General features: G+C 36.8%; 7 protein-coding genes across 7 annotated transcripts; 3 read left to right on the top strand and 4 right to left on the bottom strand. All coding sequences in view use genetic code 12, as the record gives it.

The window, feature by feature from the left end:
• Positions 1-1,029: 1,029 nt before the first annotated feature.
• CORT_0G04180 (Ssm4 protein) lies at positions 1,030-4,509 on the top strand (the record flags this gene model as incomplete). The annotated part of the gene is made up of 1 exon (XM_003871171.1): positions 1,030-4,509. The coding sequence occupies one exon, from the start codon at positions 1,030-1,032 to the stop codon at positions 4,507-4,509; it is 3,480 nt and encodes a 1,159-aa protein (XP_003871220.1).
• Positions 4,510-4,579: 70 nt separating this feature from the next.
• Positions 4,580-7,333, bottom strand: CORT_0G04190 (Pmt1 protein mannosyltransferase (PMT); the record flags this gene model as incomplete). Its single annotated transcript, XM_003871172.1, has 1 exon — positions 4,580-7,333. One exon carries the CDS (start codon positions 7,331-7,333, stop codon positions 4,580-4,582), a length of 2,754 nt encoding a protein of 917 aa, XP_003871221.1.
• Positions 7,334-9,902: 2,569 nt separating this feature from the next.
• On the top strand, positions 9,903-12,662 carry CORT_0G04200 (guanyl nucleotide exchange factor; the record flags this gene model as incomplete). Its single annotated transcript, XM_003871173.1, has 1 exon — positions 9,903-12,662. The coding sequence occupies one exon, from the start codon at positions 9,903-9,905 to the stop codon at positions 12,660-12,662; it is 2,760 nt and encodes a 919-aa protein (XP_003871222.1).
• Positions 12,663-12,737: 75 nt separating this feature from the next.
• On the top strand, positions 12,738-13,475 carry CORT_0G04210 (Pup3 beta 3 subunit of the 20S proteasome; the record flags this gene model as incomplete). Its single annotated transcript, XM_003871174.1, has 1 exon — positions 12,738-13,475. The coding sequence occupies one exon, from the start codon at positions 12,738-12,740 to the stop codon at positions 13,473-13,475; it is 738 nt and encodes a 245-aa protein (XP_003871223.1).
• Positions 13,476-13,709: 234 nt separating this feature from the next.
• CORT_0G04220 (Cmc2 protein) lies at positions 13,710-14,006 on the bottom strand (the record flags this gene model as incomplete). Its single annotated transcript, XM_003871175.1, has 1 exon — positions 13,710-14,006. The coding sequence occupies one exon, from the start codon at positions 14,004-14,006 to the stop codon at positions 13,710-13,712; it is 297 nt and encodes a 98-aa protein (XP_003871224.1).
• Positions 14,007-14,724: 718 nt separating this feature from the next.
• CORT_0G04230 (hypothetical protein) lies at positions 14,725-16,020 on the bottom strand (the record flags this gene model as incomplete). The annotated part of the gene is made up of 1 exon (XM_003871176.1): positions 14,725-16,020. One exon carries the CDS (start codon positions 16,018-16,020, stop codon positions 14,725-14,727), a length of 1,296 nt encoding a protein of 431 aa, XP_003871225.1.
• Positions 16,021-16,252: 232 nt separating this feature from the next.
• On the bottom strand, positions 16,253-16,747 carry CORT_0G04240 (hypothetical protein; the record flags this gene model as incomplete). Its single annotated transcript, XM_003871177.1, has 1 exon — positions 16,253-16,747. One exon carries the CDS (start codon positions 16,745-16,747, stop codon positions 16,253-16,255), a length of 495 nt encoding a protein of 164 aa, XP_003871226.1.
• Positions 16,748-17,589: the final 842 nt, after the last annotated feature.

Below are 17,589 nucleotides of genomic sequence, written 5' to 3' on the forward strand. Positions count from 1 at the left end.
GAATAAGGAGGCAAAAGTACCAGTTCCATCCAACTCAGTGCTACCAATAACTTGAGTACCGACGTTTATGGATGGTTACGTTGTTAAATATCAAATATTTAATCTCGTTAAGCGCCTTGTTTATTTCGATTTTTTCAAGCACAAGAATGCAAGGATTTTGATCTAATGGTGCAACACATGTGCGACTACGAGGGGGACAACTTAGTTTGCATCGATCCTTTGTTAAATAAGGAGTTTACATTTAGATTTTTGATGGATGTGCGTTCAATGCCTCATAGTGACTCTTTGTATGCCATTGCCATTGAATTCTCAGAGGCCAGTGTATACACCCAAGAGGACATAAAGGCAAACAAAAAGACAAAAGCCCGCCGAAAGAAACCAAGACGATTTTCAGGTGCCATTTAAGGAGACGCGCAGCAGTCTAATTTGCACAACCAAGTTATTGATACAAGCATGGCAGTCTGCGATCAAAACTTATTAATTATTGAGGTAACTGGATCTTTATATGTCTTCTACCAATGCAAATTACGGAGCTCGTTCTTTCTGTTATTGGATAGCAACTTCTCCTTGTCCGCAAAAGATGTTCCAGTGACCAATACTCATAGCTTCTAGCTTTAACACTCTCATTAGATGTATAGCTTTCATAAACCAGAACTCTGAATGCTCTCTGGGGGATTCCTCCTTCTCTTTCTGGTCCAACGATCGGATTTCAACAAGGGACAACGTTACAATACTTTAACTTCCCTAAAGCGAGCACACTTTTCTCAACTGAATACAGATTCGTATTTATAAATCTTTACAAGCTGTACCTTTATCCAATTCAAGTAGTACAATTCTCCGGTAGTGTACCGACCAAAAGGGTTTCAGCAAAATTTAAACTCTTGTGCTCGCTTAGTAAATCATCACAGTAAAGACCAACTTACTCCATCAATAACCCATCGTTGGCAATATCGAAGAAGATAGAGTGTATATACACACAGATCACCAACTTAAAACAGACACACATTATCATCACAAGACTTCTTTAAAATGGTGGATATTGAACATACATGTCGAATCTGTCGTATGGAAGGAACTCCACTGGAGCCTCTATATCACCCTTGTAAATGTCGAGGTTCCATCAAATATATCCATCAGGATTGTTTGATGGAGTGGTTAAAACATTCCAACCAATCTAGTGAAAAATGTGACATTTGCAATACATCATACAAATTCAAAGTCATATATGATCCAAATATGCCTAGGATTATACCCTTCCCCCTTGTTTGGAATAAATTTATTCAGGTTGCATCTAGCACTGTTATCAAAAGCATTAGTATATTTTTGTACGTGCTATGCATCATCATACAAGTACCAATATTTTGGAAATTTTGTGGGCGTGTATATACTTGGGCCATAGATGGAAGATTACCTGTAAATAATCCCAACTTCCTTGACGCATTATACTTTGGGAACTTCAGCATACTGGAATTTACTCAGAGTTCAACATCATCACAACTTGCATTGCTAAAATTGAGAAAATTTCTCAGCCATACGTACTTTAGTGGAGTTAGGTACATTTTAGTTGGAATTATTATTCATATTGCATTGTTTGTTGAACGAGAATGGGTTGTGCGTGACGAAGGATATTTGAAACTATTGCATCGCAAGATCGGCAAAGAACCAAAGACACAGTTGGTTGATATGTTGCAAAATGCATTGGATGTGTTGAGAAGACAAGAGAATCAAAATGAAAGGGAGGATGTGGTGCAAGAGGCAAACTTGAATCGTGCCATTGACAGTTTACAAAACCGTGGCGAACAAATGAATGCACGATATGAAGAGGAGTTGAGAAGAGCTGTCAATAGAGGTGAGATTTTTAATGGAGATCTACAGCAAAATGGCGACGACCATAGACATGAACGTCATGATGATGTGGAGGTCATTCATGAAGACGACGATAACATAGTTTTCGATGATGCAATCAACCAAAATGAACCACCGCAAGATGCACATAGGGTTCTCGTGAATGATGAGCCCGACTCTGACGATGAAGCTGAAGTGCATCAAGCGTTGGAAGAGGATTTCGAACAAATGGCACAAGAAGAAGGAAACAACAATGGCGGTGGTGCTATTGGAGAAATTATGGAAGTATTCGGTATCATTTTGAATATAAAGACGCCACTTTTCCTCATGGTTGTCTGTGATTCTATCATCACTGCATATTTGTTTTTGATTTATGTGGTGCCTTACATCTTGGGTGATTTGTTTGTATTTGTTTCTGGTTCCGCTTTCAAGTATATTGTCGCAGGTGTTCCTGAGCCCAATTGGAACATCAACATCAAAACAGGTTATGAATTTGTTGATTTTTCAATACTCACTATTCAAGACTACATCGTGGAGCCTTGCGTAAACACTTTCAAGGACTTGGTTTATCCTAATAGTGCACAGTACAGTTTAGTTGATCGAGTTTTGGTTCTTAGTTTCGGCTATGCAATCATTGGTATCACGATACATAATATTATGAAAAGCTTAACTTCAGGACGTAAGCCAATTGTTGGGTCATCAAGGCGGGTCTATAAGGTGTTATTTGAATTGAGTTCCACAGCTAAAGTGTTTGTCATTTTTGCCATTGAGATCTTTTTCTTCCCAGTTTACTGCGGTTGGCTATTAGATTTTTGTGCTGCTCCTTTATTTCTTGAAAAGTTTACTCAAGCGACCAAATCAGGTACAACATTTATCCTATTCCTTACGTCGATCGACAGCTGGACTCAAGTGCCCTATATTCGTACCCTGCTTTATTGGGCTTCCGGTACTTTGTACATGTTGTTTTTTGCCTTGTTTGTGGGAATGGTGAGAAATACAATTTTACGTCCTGGTGTGTTGTACTTCATCCGCAGTCCTGATGACCCAAATGCTAGATTGATCCATGATGCTTTGGTTAAGCCATTGGGGTTGCAATTATCGAGAATTTATCTTAGTGCAAAGGTTTACACTGGTTTCATTTTGTTTGGAATTGGTGGTGTTACTTGGGGATTGAGATATATGGTTGCTCCAAGTCATGGAAAGTACAATGTAATGTTACCTATGGAATTCCTGCTCACCCCTAGTGGCTTGATTTTTATGGTTCCATTAGGGTTGAGCTCGGCATTCATTAGACAGATGTTACCGTTGATTACAAAATATGTGAGAATGTACTGGTCGAGAGCGTTTGAAATCAGTGTGCACAAATTGAGATTATCTCATTTCATCTTGGGTAGACCAGTTCTGTACGAACGTGGACATACTATTTATCGTAATTGGAAAGAGCAAATTTTGGCCACTGCTAAACCAGATTATACCAACCCGGTGACTTATAGACAAGCACAAGAGATTTTTTCAACAAATCAAGAAATCAATGCATGCTTTGTTCCTGATGGGTATTATGTACGTGCTCCTGATAATGATACTGTTTCGCGGAAATTTATTAAAAAATTGTTTGTACCCGTGACTAAAGATGACAAGTTGCTAAGGGATATCAATGAGAATGATTTGAAGCAGTCGGGTTATGAAACACCATCGAGTGAAGAGGAAGAATTAAATACTGATGATGCATATTGTGTTGTTTATCGTCCACCGAATTTCAAATTGCGTTGTTTTGCCTTAATTTTGATGCTTTGGGTATTCGCCGTAATCCTTATCTTGTCCGTGGTGCTAATCGCATTGGTGATGGGACGACCACTAGCTGTTGCTCAACTGGGTATATTTGACAATACCTTGCCTTTGTTTTCACCGGGGGAAATTAATTGGAAGTTGGCTGATCTGGTTAGCCTAATTTACGGATTGTTATTGGAATTCAACATTCTTAAATTAGTTGACAAGTATGTTGAACAGAAAAATCAACAAGGTGGTGGTAATGAAGTTGATGCAGAGGAGAGACCAAGAGCAAGAATATTTGAGAATTTGTTTGGCTTTGTTGCCGGTAATGCCAATCAACAAAATCGAGTTGCTATAGTTAAAGTTTTCGCTTTGTCTTTGATAGTTACCCTTTGGTTTTATTGGATTGCTTCTGTTCACATCTTGTGTATTGATTTCCCATTACAAGTGTGGTTCAAAACATCAATCACCAAGATGGAGCCTATGCCCACCTTTGTTCATTTTGTTGCCTCTTGGTGGACTTTATTGCCAGCAATAATGTACTTGGTCAAAACGCAAGCTAGAGACTTGGATTTTCAACAAAGTATAAAATCAATGGGATTTGGTTACCTATTGTTGAATTATGCATTGATTTACATTCCAGGATTGAGTTATACTGCATGGAAGATTAGTAATAAAAAGACGGTGACTTTACGAGATGTTGACATTCCCGGGCCGGGATATTTCCCTGTTGCGTGGACAAGTTCATTTGTCTTGTTTGCATTGTATCGATCATTGAATAATGTCATCAAATTTTATGATTATATTGGTCAGCAAATCAAAGCGGAGAAATACGTCAAAGGAAGAGCAATTGTTAATGATGATGAGGATGTAAATGAAGGAGAAAGATTATAGAGTAGCAATGTGCACAGGAGTTTTGTTGTAATGTATAGGTTAATGTGTATTTTAAGAATTTTGAGATTTACTAGATTGCTTGTTGGGTTTCTTGTTCTTCTACTATTGGTTGTACTGGAGGATCAATCAATTCTTCTTCAACAATCTTTTGATTGATATCATCAACTTGATCGTATTGGGGGATATCATCGAGCACTGGTTTTTCAATTTTTTCAACAATTGGCTCATTAGCAATCTCTTCAACTTGCTCTTCAATTATGTCATCATTAGAAGGGGCTTGCTCAACTTTGGAATCATCCTCAGCAACTGGAGCTGGTGCAACAGGGGCATCTTCTTTACTATTCGATTTGGTATCAATGTTAACACCCGGTGGTGCCAATTGTTCATGTTCCTTAACTGGTGCTTCTTGTGCATCAACTGGTGGTTTTTCAATATGTTTCTCCTCCTTGGCAATATTAGGAACTGCTTTTGGAGTTTGTTTAGCTTCGTCGGGTAAATGTCCCTTGGCTGGTTCAAGTGGATCCGCACTCTCCTGAGAAAAATCATATTGAGCAATGCTTTTATGGAAATTATTACAATCATAATCCCATGAACTAAAAGGTTTAGATACTTCGCATGCGTTCTTGGTCCATGGAGTAGCATATATCAATGATGAATAATTGAGGTAAAACACGGTGCTAAAAACAACAAACAATGCAACTAAAACCATGGCGATTTGACGCAAGATTCTCGATGATGAAGTGAAATAATTGGTGAAAATTTCCAAGAAATGTCCTAACGACAAGATGGCAAAGTACAACGCTGGTAAATAATGATGTAAAAATAATTGTCTACCCATGATGAAGAATGGGAAATAATGCAATGCCCAACCTAAGACATAACTAAATGTTTGAACATTGAAATTAAACACTTCTTTATTAGTAGCCATCGGTTTACCCAAATGATATTTAAAGACAGTAATGACTGCATAAATGATAAATGTGAAGATTACGGTAGTTGCAGCCCACCAAGTAACGGCATTACCCAAAAGATAAACTTGTTTATGTTCTCTTGTCCAATAGTTGATACCTCTCAACAAGAATGGCCATTCTGATGGATCACTTTGCCAATGATGATGATCAGTTAATCCCGAGTTGATCTTCCACATTCTTTGATGCAGTTCAACAATTTTTTCCCAAAGGGATAATTTAGGATAGTTTATAATAGTTTGACGATCTTGAGGTAAGTACTTGTTCTCATTCTGTTCAATATACCAATGAGTCAATGCACGTTTACCTTGAGATGCAGTTGTAACTTCTTGTTGACCGAATCCCCATTCAGGCAACTTCACTTCACTTGAAAACAAGTAATTACCCGTCATGGCATGACGTAAACGGAAAACGGTTTTCAAGGCTTTAACAAATGCCTTAGCATCATCGTCTTTAGTTCTATATTGAACAATTTCAACCACCCAATCATCATTGGCATCTCCATTGAACCCATCGAATCCGTAAGCTGAACACTCCTTTTGCCAATCACGTTCACTAACTGGAGGTTTTTCATCGTGCGAATGTAATCTTCTACCAGTATTGACATGTTTCAATCTAATTTTCATTCCATTAATTAAAGGGATAAATGTGTCATTGTAGATTGTGCCATTATACGGTTCAATTAACCATCTGTTGTTCGAATCCAAGTGCGGGTACAAGGTAATTTGTTGTTGTTTGGAACCTGTTGGGTAAAATTGCTGGTGAGAGTGTAAATATCCACCTTGAGTGTCAAGATGACGTAACGTGACAACTGAACCTAATCCAACTTCAGCAGTAATATCAGTGGGGATTTTGTTTCCTTTCAAGCCAGCTCTGAAAGCACTACTCATAAATGGACTTCCATCACCTTCATTCGGTAACATATGGAAATGAACCGCAAAGAAGGCGAGGTATAATACCAAGGGGACTCCCAATAAGGTGAAGCCTCTAAGAAAGAAATGAGCCAAAATTTGCTTTTTGGAAACAGTCAAATCACCGATAAGGAACCATAATTGATAAATACAAAGGAATCCAACCCAAGCAACAGTAAACAAGCCAACCCATTTGGAACTCAACGCTAATCCCAAAGCAACACTAGTGGCAAACAAACTTCTATACCAACCAAAAGTAAATGGAATTTGAATTTCAAATTTCTTCCAAGAATATATAGCAGCAGCTATGAAAAACACCAAGGGAGAATCCAACAAAATATACCTTGATATAGTAACATTTGAATTCTCAATCAACAAGAGTAAGCCAGTAGCAAATGAAATCACTGGGCGTACACCTGATTGTCTTAATGTCAAATAGCACAATACAACAGTAGCAACTCCCAATAAAGCTGGGAATTGTCTCATAAATATATATGGAACAGTTTCAGGAAACTTATCACCAATTTTTTTAAACTCGAAATCTCCATTAAACCCGCCAATGGATCCAACAGCAGCAAATAACATTTTAGCCAAAGGTGGATGAACATCCATGAAGAAATTACCCAAGATGTATTTTCTAGCAAACCCACCGAAATGAACTTCATCAAATACCACGGAATCGGGATATGATAATCCACGTAATCTGACAACTAATCCAATAAGGACCAAAGCGATCAAGAAGAAATATTCTTGTTTGACAAATTGTCGTTTTCTCAACACGATTGGTGATGGATTAGTGATTAAATATTCACGGAATTGACCTTTGCCAAATACAGGGTCGACTAATGGATCAACGTTCCATATAGTGTCACCTTCTTGTTTCTGCTTGGAAGCTGCTGCTGCAGCTTTCAATTTGGCTGAAGATATGTTGTTTGGTTTAGCCATCGTTTGAAAAGTGGAGAGGTCTGTTTAGCTAGGTAAAGTTGTTTGAGTAGACCTGTATGTAGTAGTAGTAAATGAATTGATTGTGGTCGATGTGAACTATTCAATGGTGTTTGTCTTTCAATAAAGGAGTTTTGTATGTTATATCCTCCTGAAAAATTTATTGACAACACATCAAACAAAACAAAAATGAAAGAGGAAACAACGCAATACATTCATAATAAAAAGGAAGAGATACAGGCAAAAAGTGTGTCTTTTGTAAAGTAAGAAGTAACTTCGGTATTGAAAAGACATCCATGTAGTTCATCTTACAGCTCAATGTTACTATATACACTATGTCATTGGAAGTTAATTGTCATTGTTATAGATCTTTCCTTGTTGAATGAGATCTCCCTCTCTACCTATCCGTACAAGGACGCGACAGAAAAAAAAAGTGCGACGCGCACTTAACGGAAATTACAGAGTGTCGCATTTACGTATGTTGAAACAATACAAAGTGTATTTGCCCAATAAGAATCAACTATTGGATTCACTACACAGTACTGGTATTTGTAATAGCTGTTAGTGAAAACATTGTATGGGTGAAATCTGCCGGTAACTTTTTACTAGGAATATACTGTATGAAAAGACTAAACCTTTTTTAACAGTGTAGATCATTAAAACAAATTTATCTCCGAATGAATGAACAAATCAATATACCAATTTATCAGACTTCGATGTAGACAGCCATATTCATAACAGAGCTATGTAAAAAAAAGGTGTTGAATACCTCCCTGTGCTTATTTCCCACTAAGACATTTTACTTTGGTATGAACACCTTATCTGGTTTATATCCCTTCACAGTCAAGGGTTGCAAAAAAAAATGGGTCATCTGTTGCAAATCCCGAAATCGAACTCTTTAGGTTGAAAGATGAAGTTCAGAATTTCTATAAAGTTGTTGCTCCTAATCTTGTTAAAGATGTACCATCCGAAAGCTAATTCCTCGCTTTTTGCAGTATTCGGGGTTGTACAACACTCATACCATTTAGCATTGTTGTTTCCCCCACAATCATTTGAGTTTTACTTTATGAAGGTATTACAACCTCCTTCTCAACCATAATGTCGTTGGCTCATTAACCCAAAAGGGAATACCTACAAAATTAGAGAGAGACCCTACTTTAAGGTTTTGCATTTGAACTAAAATAATATGCATAGTTGGGATGTAACAATGGCACCACTTTTCAACTTAGACCAGATTTTAGTACTAACCAGCGCATGCGCAACGTTTATACTGCAAGATAAATTGAATACACATTGCAACATCATGTTATTTGGGTTTAGCAGTTTCCGGTTATGGGCAATGTCCATTAGAAAACCTTTTTTTGATTGCCTCGTTGCCACGAAATGGGCCATCGAGCCTACACACTGGTACCCAGATGGTGCACAATATCAATACTTCATTAAATAAGGCTTACACCATCAAAATCTTTCACTTTAAAAAATAAAAGTTAATCCATTCGCTTCCAAGAATGAAAAAAGACAGACAGATTTATTTGATGGACAATTTTAATGTATTTTTACCCTGAATTCCACTATAGTAAAGACCCTTTTTTTTCTTCCACATTTATGATTACTTTACCTTCAATTAATAGTTGCCTGATTTTATTGAAAGTTCATCCTCATTGTTCAGATAGGACAGATGAAACCCTGTCATTTCTTCAACATTGTACGCTTGAATTGTCGAAACGAAGAATGATCACGAAGTCTGTAAGACTTTACATTAACCTTTTTCATAACTATTCATCAAGATGCATCTCCTCTGTGTTAAGAAAAACTTGTACGATAATCTAAAATTTGAAAATGCGTAACAAATTAAACGCCCAACACAGACGCCTGAAAATAACAAGGTATTGATGAGAAGAAAAGGGTAGTTTGGGTTCATGAACCCCACTACTTACCTGTTTATGACGCATGTTACTTTGGAAGCAGATTTGTTGGCTGATTTTTTCACTTTGTCTTTTTCCCTACATTGGTAAATGGTACTGTTTCGCAAGTTGTTTGTGTCACAATTTCAAAAGACCCTTCCTTCGTACACATTTTTTACTTCTACACGCCTCTCTCTCTAATATGATTTTGTTACTCAAATGGGTTATCACATTTCTTTTCTAGTACTCGTTCAACCGAAGTTTAAAATTTGAGATTTGCATAAAGACTAACAAGTTGAGGTTACATGAGACTAAACTTCATCAATAAGCTTCTTAGTTGGTCAAATATATATTGTCATTTTTTCTCCACTAGCTCCATCTTTCTATTTGCATACGTTCACCCTTCTTTACGTTTAATCGTGTATTGGTAATCTATTGTTGTTTGGTGTTGTTTCCATTGTTTTTGGCGTGTTATTACGTTACTATTATCAACAACTGTTAAGAAATTTTAGACGAAAGGTAAAGGAAGCGGGAAAAAAAATTAATTAAAATAAAATAAAATTTCCTTTTCCACATTCTCACAAGATTTAAACTCAAAACAAATATCCCATAATATCTTTTCACAATTAGCAAATCACCTGTCTGTACTCACAAACCCAGCTATTAACATGGATACTGGTGATACTGTTGATGCTTCAAAGATTGCCAATAAACTATTTGCAGAGGAAATATCTTCTGCCAAACCAGCAGAGATTACTCAATTTTTAGCTGGTGATGATCCTGAATCAACTGAAATTAGAACTATTTATTTCAACAACTTCAAATGGCCGGCTAACCTACTTAGCTCTATGCGTTTACTATGCTCCAAGCTATACCTCAAAGCTGAGTCACAAGAGTTGGATCGTATTTTATCATCATTTGCTCAATCGTATTTAAATCAACATCCTCAAAATGTATTTTGTACGCAAAATTTTGAACAAATTTATGTCATCGTGTACTCATTAATCTTGTTGAATACTGCTTTACACAATCTGGAATTGAATAGAAAGTCACGTATTCGTCAATCTGATTTCATTAGAAATACATTGTCTACCTTTTTACTGCAAGATGCAAAATTACTGAAAAGTTTATCAACGAAACAAAAACTATCCATTGAAGTTACATTGTCTGATTATTATGACGATTTGGTGAAGAATGAATTGATTTTGAAAACCGAAGCTTCGACCCCATCAAATCGTCTTTCTCGGGCTAGTAAAGATGAAGATAATTCTACAAATATCACCACAACTACGTTGACAGCTGATACCAATGGAGATATGGACCACAATTTAACCAGAAAGAGTTCAAATTCATCCATTTGGTCTACTGATACCAACCAACAACAACACCATCACCAACAACGATTCTCCACGGGGTTGAAAAGAATTACAACAGCAACGTCAACTGTCACTGCACAAACAGCACAGACGGCATCTACATCTGCACCAGCTAGAGTTGGACTTGCTAGAGCTTTAGCAGGGCTGGTGGTACTTCATGAGCAGTCAATGTACAAACATGCCAATCACTCCTTAATGTCACAAAGATCATCACCAGCTTTACGTCATAGAGCTTCTTTCGATCAAGGTAATAAGAGAACATCAGTAATTTCAAGAAAGGTTGATGACACAATGTCAGTATTGTCATTGGATATAGCTGGCCCCAATTGGGAAGAAGACCAAAAAGACATGGAACAATTTGATGTCGAAGATTATCAAGATGAATATGACTTGGAATTGGAGTTGAATGGTAGCCCATATCTTAAAGAAGGTTTGCTAAAGTTGAAAATTCTTAACAATGATTCCATTGATGATGGCTCCATCACTCACCAACCTCAAGGAAATCGTTTTTTCTCATTTTTCCAACAATCAAAAAACATCAATGCATTGAGTAAATTTATTGATCATTTCGTTGTTGTGTCAAAAGGAGAGTTATCTCTCTACTCATTTGACCCAAAGGTTATCAAGAAACACAAACGTGAAACTGATGCCGAAGACGACATCGGTGATGGAAATTGGCTACGTAATGCAGTAAAACTAGGTACTTACAATTTATGTTCCACATTCGCCTGCTTAGATAAACTGCAAGCCGGTAAAGTATACTGGACATTAACTTTCCCCAAGATTACCAAAAAACCTGCCAAGAAATTCATCTTTGAGGCTGGAACCAAAGAAATTGCCTTGGAATTTGTCAATACTTGTAATTTTTGGGCGGCTAAAATATCAGCTATCCCAACATTGGAAGAAAGTGTATCTTCCGAAGAATATGGATGGGTGAACTTGAACCATTTGATAAAGACGAGGAAGTCGTTTAAGAAGTTAAAGAATATTCAGAAATGGGAGCCTGTATTACAAGGAGTCTACATATCGAATCTCTCGGTTAACGAAGAAGCTAACCACTGGGGCATGATGAATCAATTTGTGAAAACGTCAAGTTACTACAATCATTTAAAGAAACTGTATCGAGATTTCACCCATTTGAAACAAAAATTTATTGAAAATTTCCCTAAATCACAATACAATGGATCCAACTACACCCGTGTCATAACCAACTTTGATTCCAAAATTGAGCACTACAAACACCAACTTATGGTGTATCGAAGTTATATAATCATTTTGGGTTTCGCATTACAATTGCGATTTGATTTACATGAAGAGAAGAAATCACAAGCTAGAGATAAACTAGATACAAGTTTAGAAGATGACTCATCTCATCATAGTTTGATTGATGATGAACAGGAAGATGATGAATTGACGAAATTGGTGAAAAGCGAGATAAAGAAGTTGTTTTTCAATATGAAGGATATCGGCAATATCATCCCTACTTTTAAATCATCAAAATCAATCAAAAACATTGCCAAATTACAAGAACAACATCAATTAGAGCAGAATAAATTGGTCAAGTCTCCAAAGACTTTCACATTATCTAATTTGAAGGATAACGAATCGCCTATTGCTCAATTAATTGCTACTTCGAATCAAAGTTCGAGTCCACCGAGAAAGGAGTCTGTGATGGAGACGACAATTACGGAGGAAGATGAAGAAGAGGACGAGGAAGAGAAGAAAGCGGTGGATCAAGTGGACGATAATGAAGTGACTGAGCCGAAGCAAGGAAAGCCGACTGCGAGTAGTGACGTACCTACAAAGGACAGAGTTGTCAACGAGGAAAAGGTAGTAAATGAAGGAAACGTAGATGATGACGAAGAAGATACTGCTAATGAAATCAAGGGTCAATTAAGTAGAAGAGACTCTGAAAATACTAAAGTTGAGCAAGAAAGTAATGTTTCCGGTGATGAACAATGTGGTGATGCTACTGGTGGCTCACCTGTTGGAAGTATAAAAAAGCCAAATTTGGAAGTCGTAACTAACGAGGTATCGGCTTTGGTTATATAAGTGTTATAGATTGTCTTTTTTAATGTATCAATTTGTTAATGAAATGAGTAAAGTGGAGGTGTCAATCTCTCATAAATGCAGTTGGTAGCGAAACTTAGTCGGTTTTACTTTTTTTTATTTTTTTGTCGCCTATCGAAATTGCCACCAACTATATTCAAACTTTATCTCCCAACACAACACAACTACGTTCCCATGTCAGATCCATTTTCGATAAACGGTGGTGCAGCCGTTGCAATGATAGGTAAAGATTGTGTTGCTATAGCTAGTGATTTACGTTTAGGCTCACAATCGCTAGGAGTATCCAACAATTTTGAAAAAGTATTTGAATTTGGTGACAAGACATACATGGCATTGACAGGTCTCGCTACTGATGTAATAACATTGCGCGAGCTATTCAAATTCAAAACCAACTTGTACAAATTACGTGAAGAACGATCAATTGAACCATCAACATTGGCAAATCTCGTGTCATCATCATTATACGAACGTAGATTTGGGCCTTGGTTTGTCGGGCCTATAGTTGCTGGATTAAGCTCCAAGGACAACAAGCCATTCATTTGTGGATTTGATTCCATTGGATGTATCGATTACAGTCATGACTTTATTGTCAGTGGGACGGCAACTGACCAATTGTATGGAATGTGTGAGGGGTTATATGAACCTAATTTGGAGCCGGAGGATTTGTTTGAAACTATAAGTCAAGCTTTGTTAAATGCTGTGGATAGAGATGCGTTGAGTGGCTGGGGTGCTGTTGTTTACATTATTACGAAGGACAAAGTGGTTAAACGTGTTTTGAAAACTCGTCAAGATTAGAAACGGGGGAGTTAGGGGACCTACATGAAAGAGTTACGATGGTCATGCTCTATTAGAGCATGTAGAGTTAAACTGGGTGGTTAGGGTATACTTACAGTGTTTATTTTTGTCGCTTTTTAAAATATTTCCTTTTACCCAACAATAAATATATACACGAAACTATAAACACTTTCTCTTCTGTGAATTTGTATCACAGCTGGGCTTGACCTCGGTGACAACCTCTTAGCTCTTGTTCTACTTCTTTTGCATCTCCAACTCAATAACTTTTCTCAAGTACCCATTCTTACCATACTCCTCTTCCTCTCTTTGTTTCTGCTTCAACTTCATCTGTGCTTGTTTTTCTCTACTTTGTCTAATACGTTCTTTAGCATCATTAATTCTAGTGTAGTGCAAACATTGACTCAATTGTTCCTTTTCGAAATTACATAACCCAAGACACTGTTTGAGGAATTCTTGTCGATGGCATTCTTCTAATGCGTCCATAAGTTTTTCGCAAGTGTCAAATCTGTTCTTATCTAGTTGTGGGTGCATGGTGGGGAAAGTTCAGTTGTGGTGGAGTTTATTGGCTTCTTGTGATTTGAAATCTGATGATGATATTTTTTTTCCGTTCAATTGGGTGTTGCGGATTTTTGATTTTATGGTGTAATTCAAGGAGTACCAATGTTTGTAATCCTCTTGGGTATAGTTACATAGAGTTGTAGAAAAATTATGACCACTTCAGTGATAGTAGATCAAGTTGCCAGCTTGTGTTTTTTGAAGCTGTTCAATGTGAGTATCATCATACATTTCTATTCACATATGAGAAATACGGAGAATTGTATTTCACAAAGTGCGGTTTAAAAACCTCTTCGCATTTTTGATTTTTGGAGAATCCGAACCTTGCCTAGGAGCTATGATCAAAACTCAATAATTCAGTATATCTGTAGATGTCAGTGGCTTCTGAGAATGTATTGGGGTAACATTTGTTAGAGTTATACTATATGAATTTCCCTCGGTTCGTGCTTATACTTCTTAATTCAAAAACAATTAGTATACAAGATTTGTAAATGTAGACACAGTCATATCAAAAGGATTAGGACGGTACGATTGTAAGAGAGTGGGGATACTATCTAAGTGCGCTAGAAAGTCATTTGAGTTATATTGGGAGCAATAAAGACGGCCGGAAACTAGAGCTATAGCCATACTGGGCTTCCGAGCCCTAACTTTTCCTTAAAAATTAAACATATTCCTCTCTTAACAATTATATCTTTTATATACCCATCCTCTTTATTACATATTCCTGAGCCAACACGCCAACACCTAAATTCAATCCTTGTCGAATCCAATCTTTAACCCATTCCTTAGGATCAACATTGTCCAAGTCTAATTCAACGTCTCCAGCATCATTCAATTTCAATTGTTCACCATCAAGCCATTGAGCCCAACGTAATGGGAATGGTTGAGTACGAGTAGTGATTGTGATGTTGTTTGTGATGTCCTTAAGAATTAATGTAAAAGAAAACGATGTGGCATTGTGTGAATCGATTATCGATGTTGATAATGGGGAGTCAATTGAATCTACCTCTTGTGGTTTGGAATCGAGTTTGGTAGTGATTGGTTGAATTGTGATAAAAATGTTGGATTTCACAATCTCGTTAACTTCATCTTCTTCCTGTTTTACCTCCTTTTCATCTTTCTTCTCCTCCTCCCGTTCCTTCTTTTCCTTTGCGATTTCAGCTTTCTTATACTCCTTTATAGCATTTTCCAAATTAGCATTAGCCAATTTCTCGCCATCAATCAATTTCCCGTAGAATAAATTCAATTTAACTTCGTCACCACCCTTTTCATCGTGATGATTGAATTCGTGTACATTAACATTGATATCACCCTCAACTTGATTCATAGCCAAATTGAAATTGTTGAGCACCAATTTATGCAAGTAGGTGAAATTATATAAATCAGACACTATCAAGATATTGAGAACTTCATCGGCATCTTCAATCAAACCCTGTTTAATTTGTTGTGAAATATTAATGAACAAATTGTTTAATCGAGATCCAATTTGCTCTGTATCCAAGTGTTTTGATCGTTCGTTTAATTGATTTGTTGTTGATGAAGCTAATTGATAAGTTTGTTCACTCAATTTTTCAGCGTTTGAAGTGATTGTACCCCATAAATTGGACACTTTTTGATTACCTTCCAGACTCCACCAGGAAGATAATGATGCAATGGGGTTCACTTCGAGAATGTCCTGGGGTTGAGTTGTTGGTTCCTTTTGTTCCTTTTGATGCTGGGCATGATCATCAGTTGTATCTGATGAAGAGGTTCCTGTAGTTGGATCATTGGTTTCCTCTCCTTCTTCATCATTAGAACTAACAATGTTTTCCACTTTCTTTTTTGGTTCTAATTTCTTCTTAGGTTTCTTTTGCTCATGTTGAGCTATTTCATCAAGGAAATCAAATACTTCTTTATCATCAGTTGGTTTAGAATCGGATTTGGCGTCCTGTTGTGGTGTGGTTTCAGGTAATGAGTTTATCAAATCAAAAACATCATCTGTTTCTGACATTGTGAGCTGCTAGCTTGTGTACTATTGATTGGCTGGCTTTATGAATTTTTTGGTTTCAACTTTTTGGAAGGAGAGAGGGTGTGTCGTGAGAGCTCAATGTCGCGAAATGGAATTTGACACTATGTTCATTTGCAACTTGCTGAGTTTGAAAGAGGTAAAGCGATTGCATTGAATACAACTATATAGTATGAAAATGAAAGAGCCAAGTCATACATCTTTGTTGAAAAGATGGTTATTTGTTCGATTTGTGATTCAATTTTACATTAATCAAATTATCATCATCCTTTTCCAACTTGGGAACAGTAATAACAATCTCTCCAGTTTTAGCATCATGATCAGCATTGATGTCATTATAATTGACCGGTTTATCAAACACATATTTATTGGTGAAAACACTAACAAATTTAGATTGACTGTGTTTACCTTGTTCATTCAATTTTTGATTAATCGAAACCAATAATGCATTATCAGGTTTGCAAAAATCAATCTTGACATCTTTGTTTTTGATATTTGGGTCAGTTATGGTGAATTGGTACAGTTGAGGTGTTTGTTTGGTCTTAAAGTAATTGGTGATTGATGAGTCACTTAACCAATCATGTTCGAAAAAGTCTTGGGGAAAAGTTGGAAGAGCTTTGGGGAATGTCAAGTAACCTCTGCATGCGATGACAGGAGCAATCGTTTTGGGAATTTCTTTGTTGATTTTGGTTCTGAGTACCTGTCTTAACATTTTATTTGATGGCCAAGAGTGAAAGAGGATATTGAATTGAGGTTGAAGTAGTCATTCTTTTTATATTGCACCTTCGGAACGTGTGGATCATGAATGAACGATATAGAATTTTGTAGAAAAATGGGTGCAAAAAGTAATAAGAAACAAATACTATGGCATAGAATCGATGAGAACAAAACAACAACCATTGAAAATCAGTGAACATGCGCACATCCTCCAAACTCTTTTACTTAATACGATTGTAAACCTAGAATATTATTTTGTTGATCTTTGAAGGGGAGCTCTATAAAGTATGTAAAGAATGATAAAACTCACACTCGGACTTGGCCGCTGCTTGTGTCTGTACAATAATTGAAGAAATCAAGTAATGAGAGTCAAATTCAAGGATCAAGTACAGTCTGACTCTTTATATGTTGAAATCATAATAATTAGATCCTGGGTGATAAGAAGAAATGACTCCGCTAATTCAATACGTTTCCACTAGAACAGTTGTTCTCCACAAATATAACAAGACTAGGAGGCAAGATGTATGGGGATTTACTGCTGGCTCTTTGAAACTGCACCACACCACACGTACCCTTCCATTCTCCTTGATTGATGTGGAAATTATTCCTTATATTTTGTTGGTATTAACGCAAAGCAACACAAAATGAAAAATAGTTTTTCCGTAAGACTCAACAAAAGACAAAGACGAAAAGAATAGAAAACAGAAAAAAAGGAGAAGAAGGAAGCAACGGAGTAAAAAAACAACACAATGAACGACAAGAGTCACAGCCATGATCACATTAGAAGACTTCAAATTGAAAAGTTTCCTTTGAAAATGATACTCCGACCTTCTTCGG

Source organism: Candida orthopsilosis, assembly GCF_000315875.1.
Source record: "Candida orthopsilosis Co 90-125, chromosome 7 draft sequence".
Lineage (NCBI taxonomy): Eukaryota > Fungi > Ascomycota > Pichiomycetes > Serinales > Debaryomycetaceae > Lodderomyces > Lodderomyces orthopsilosis.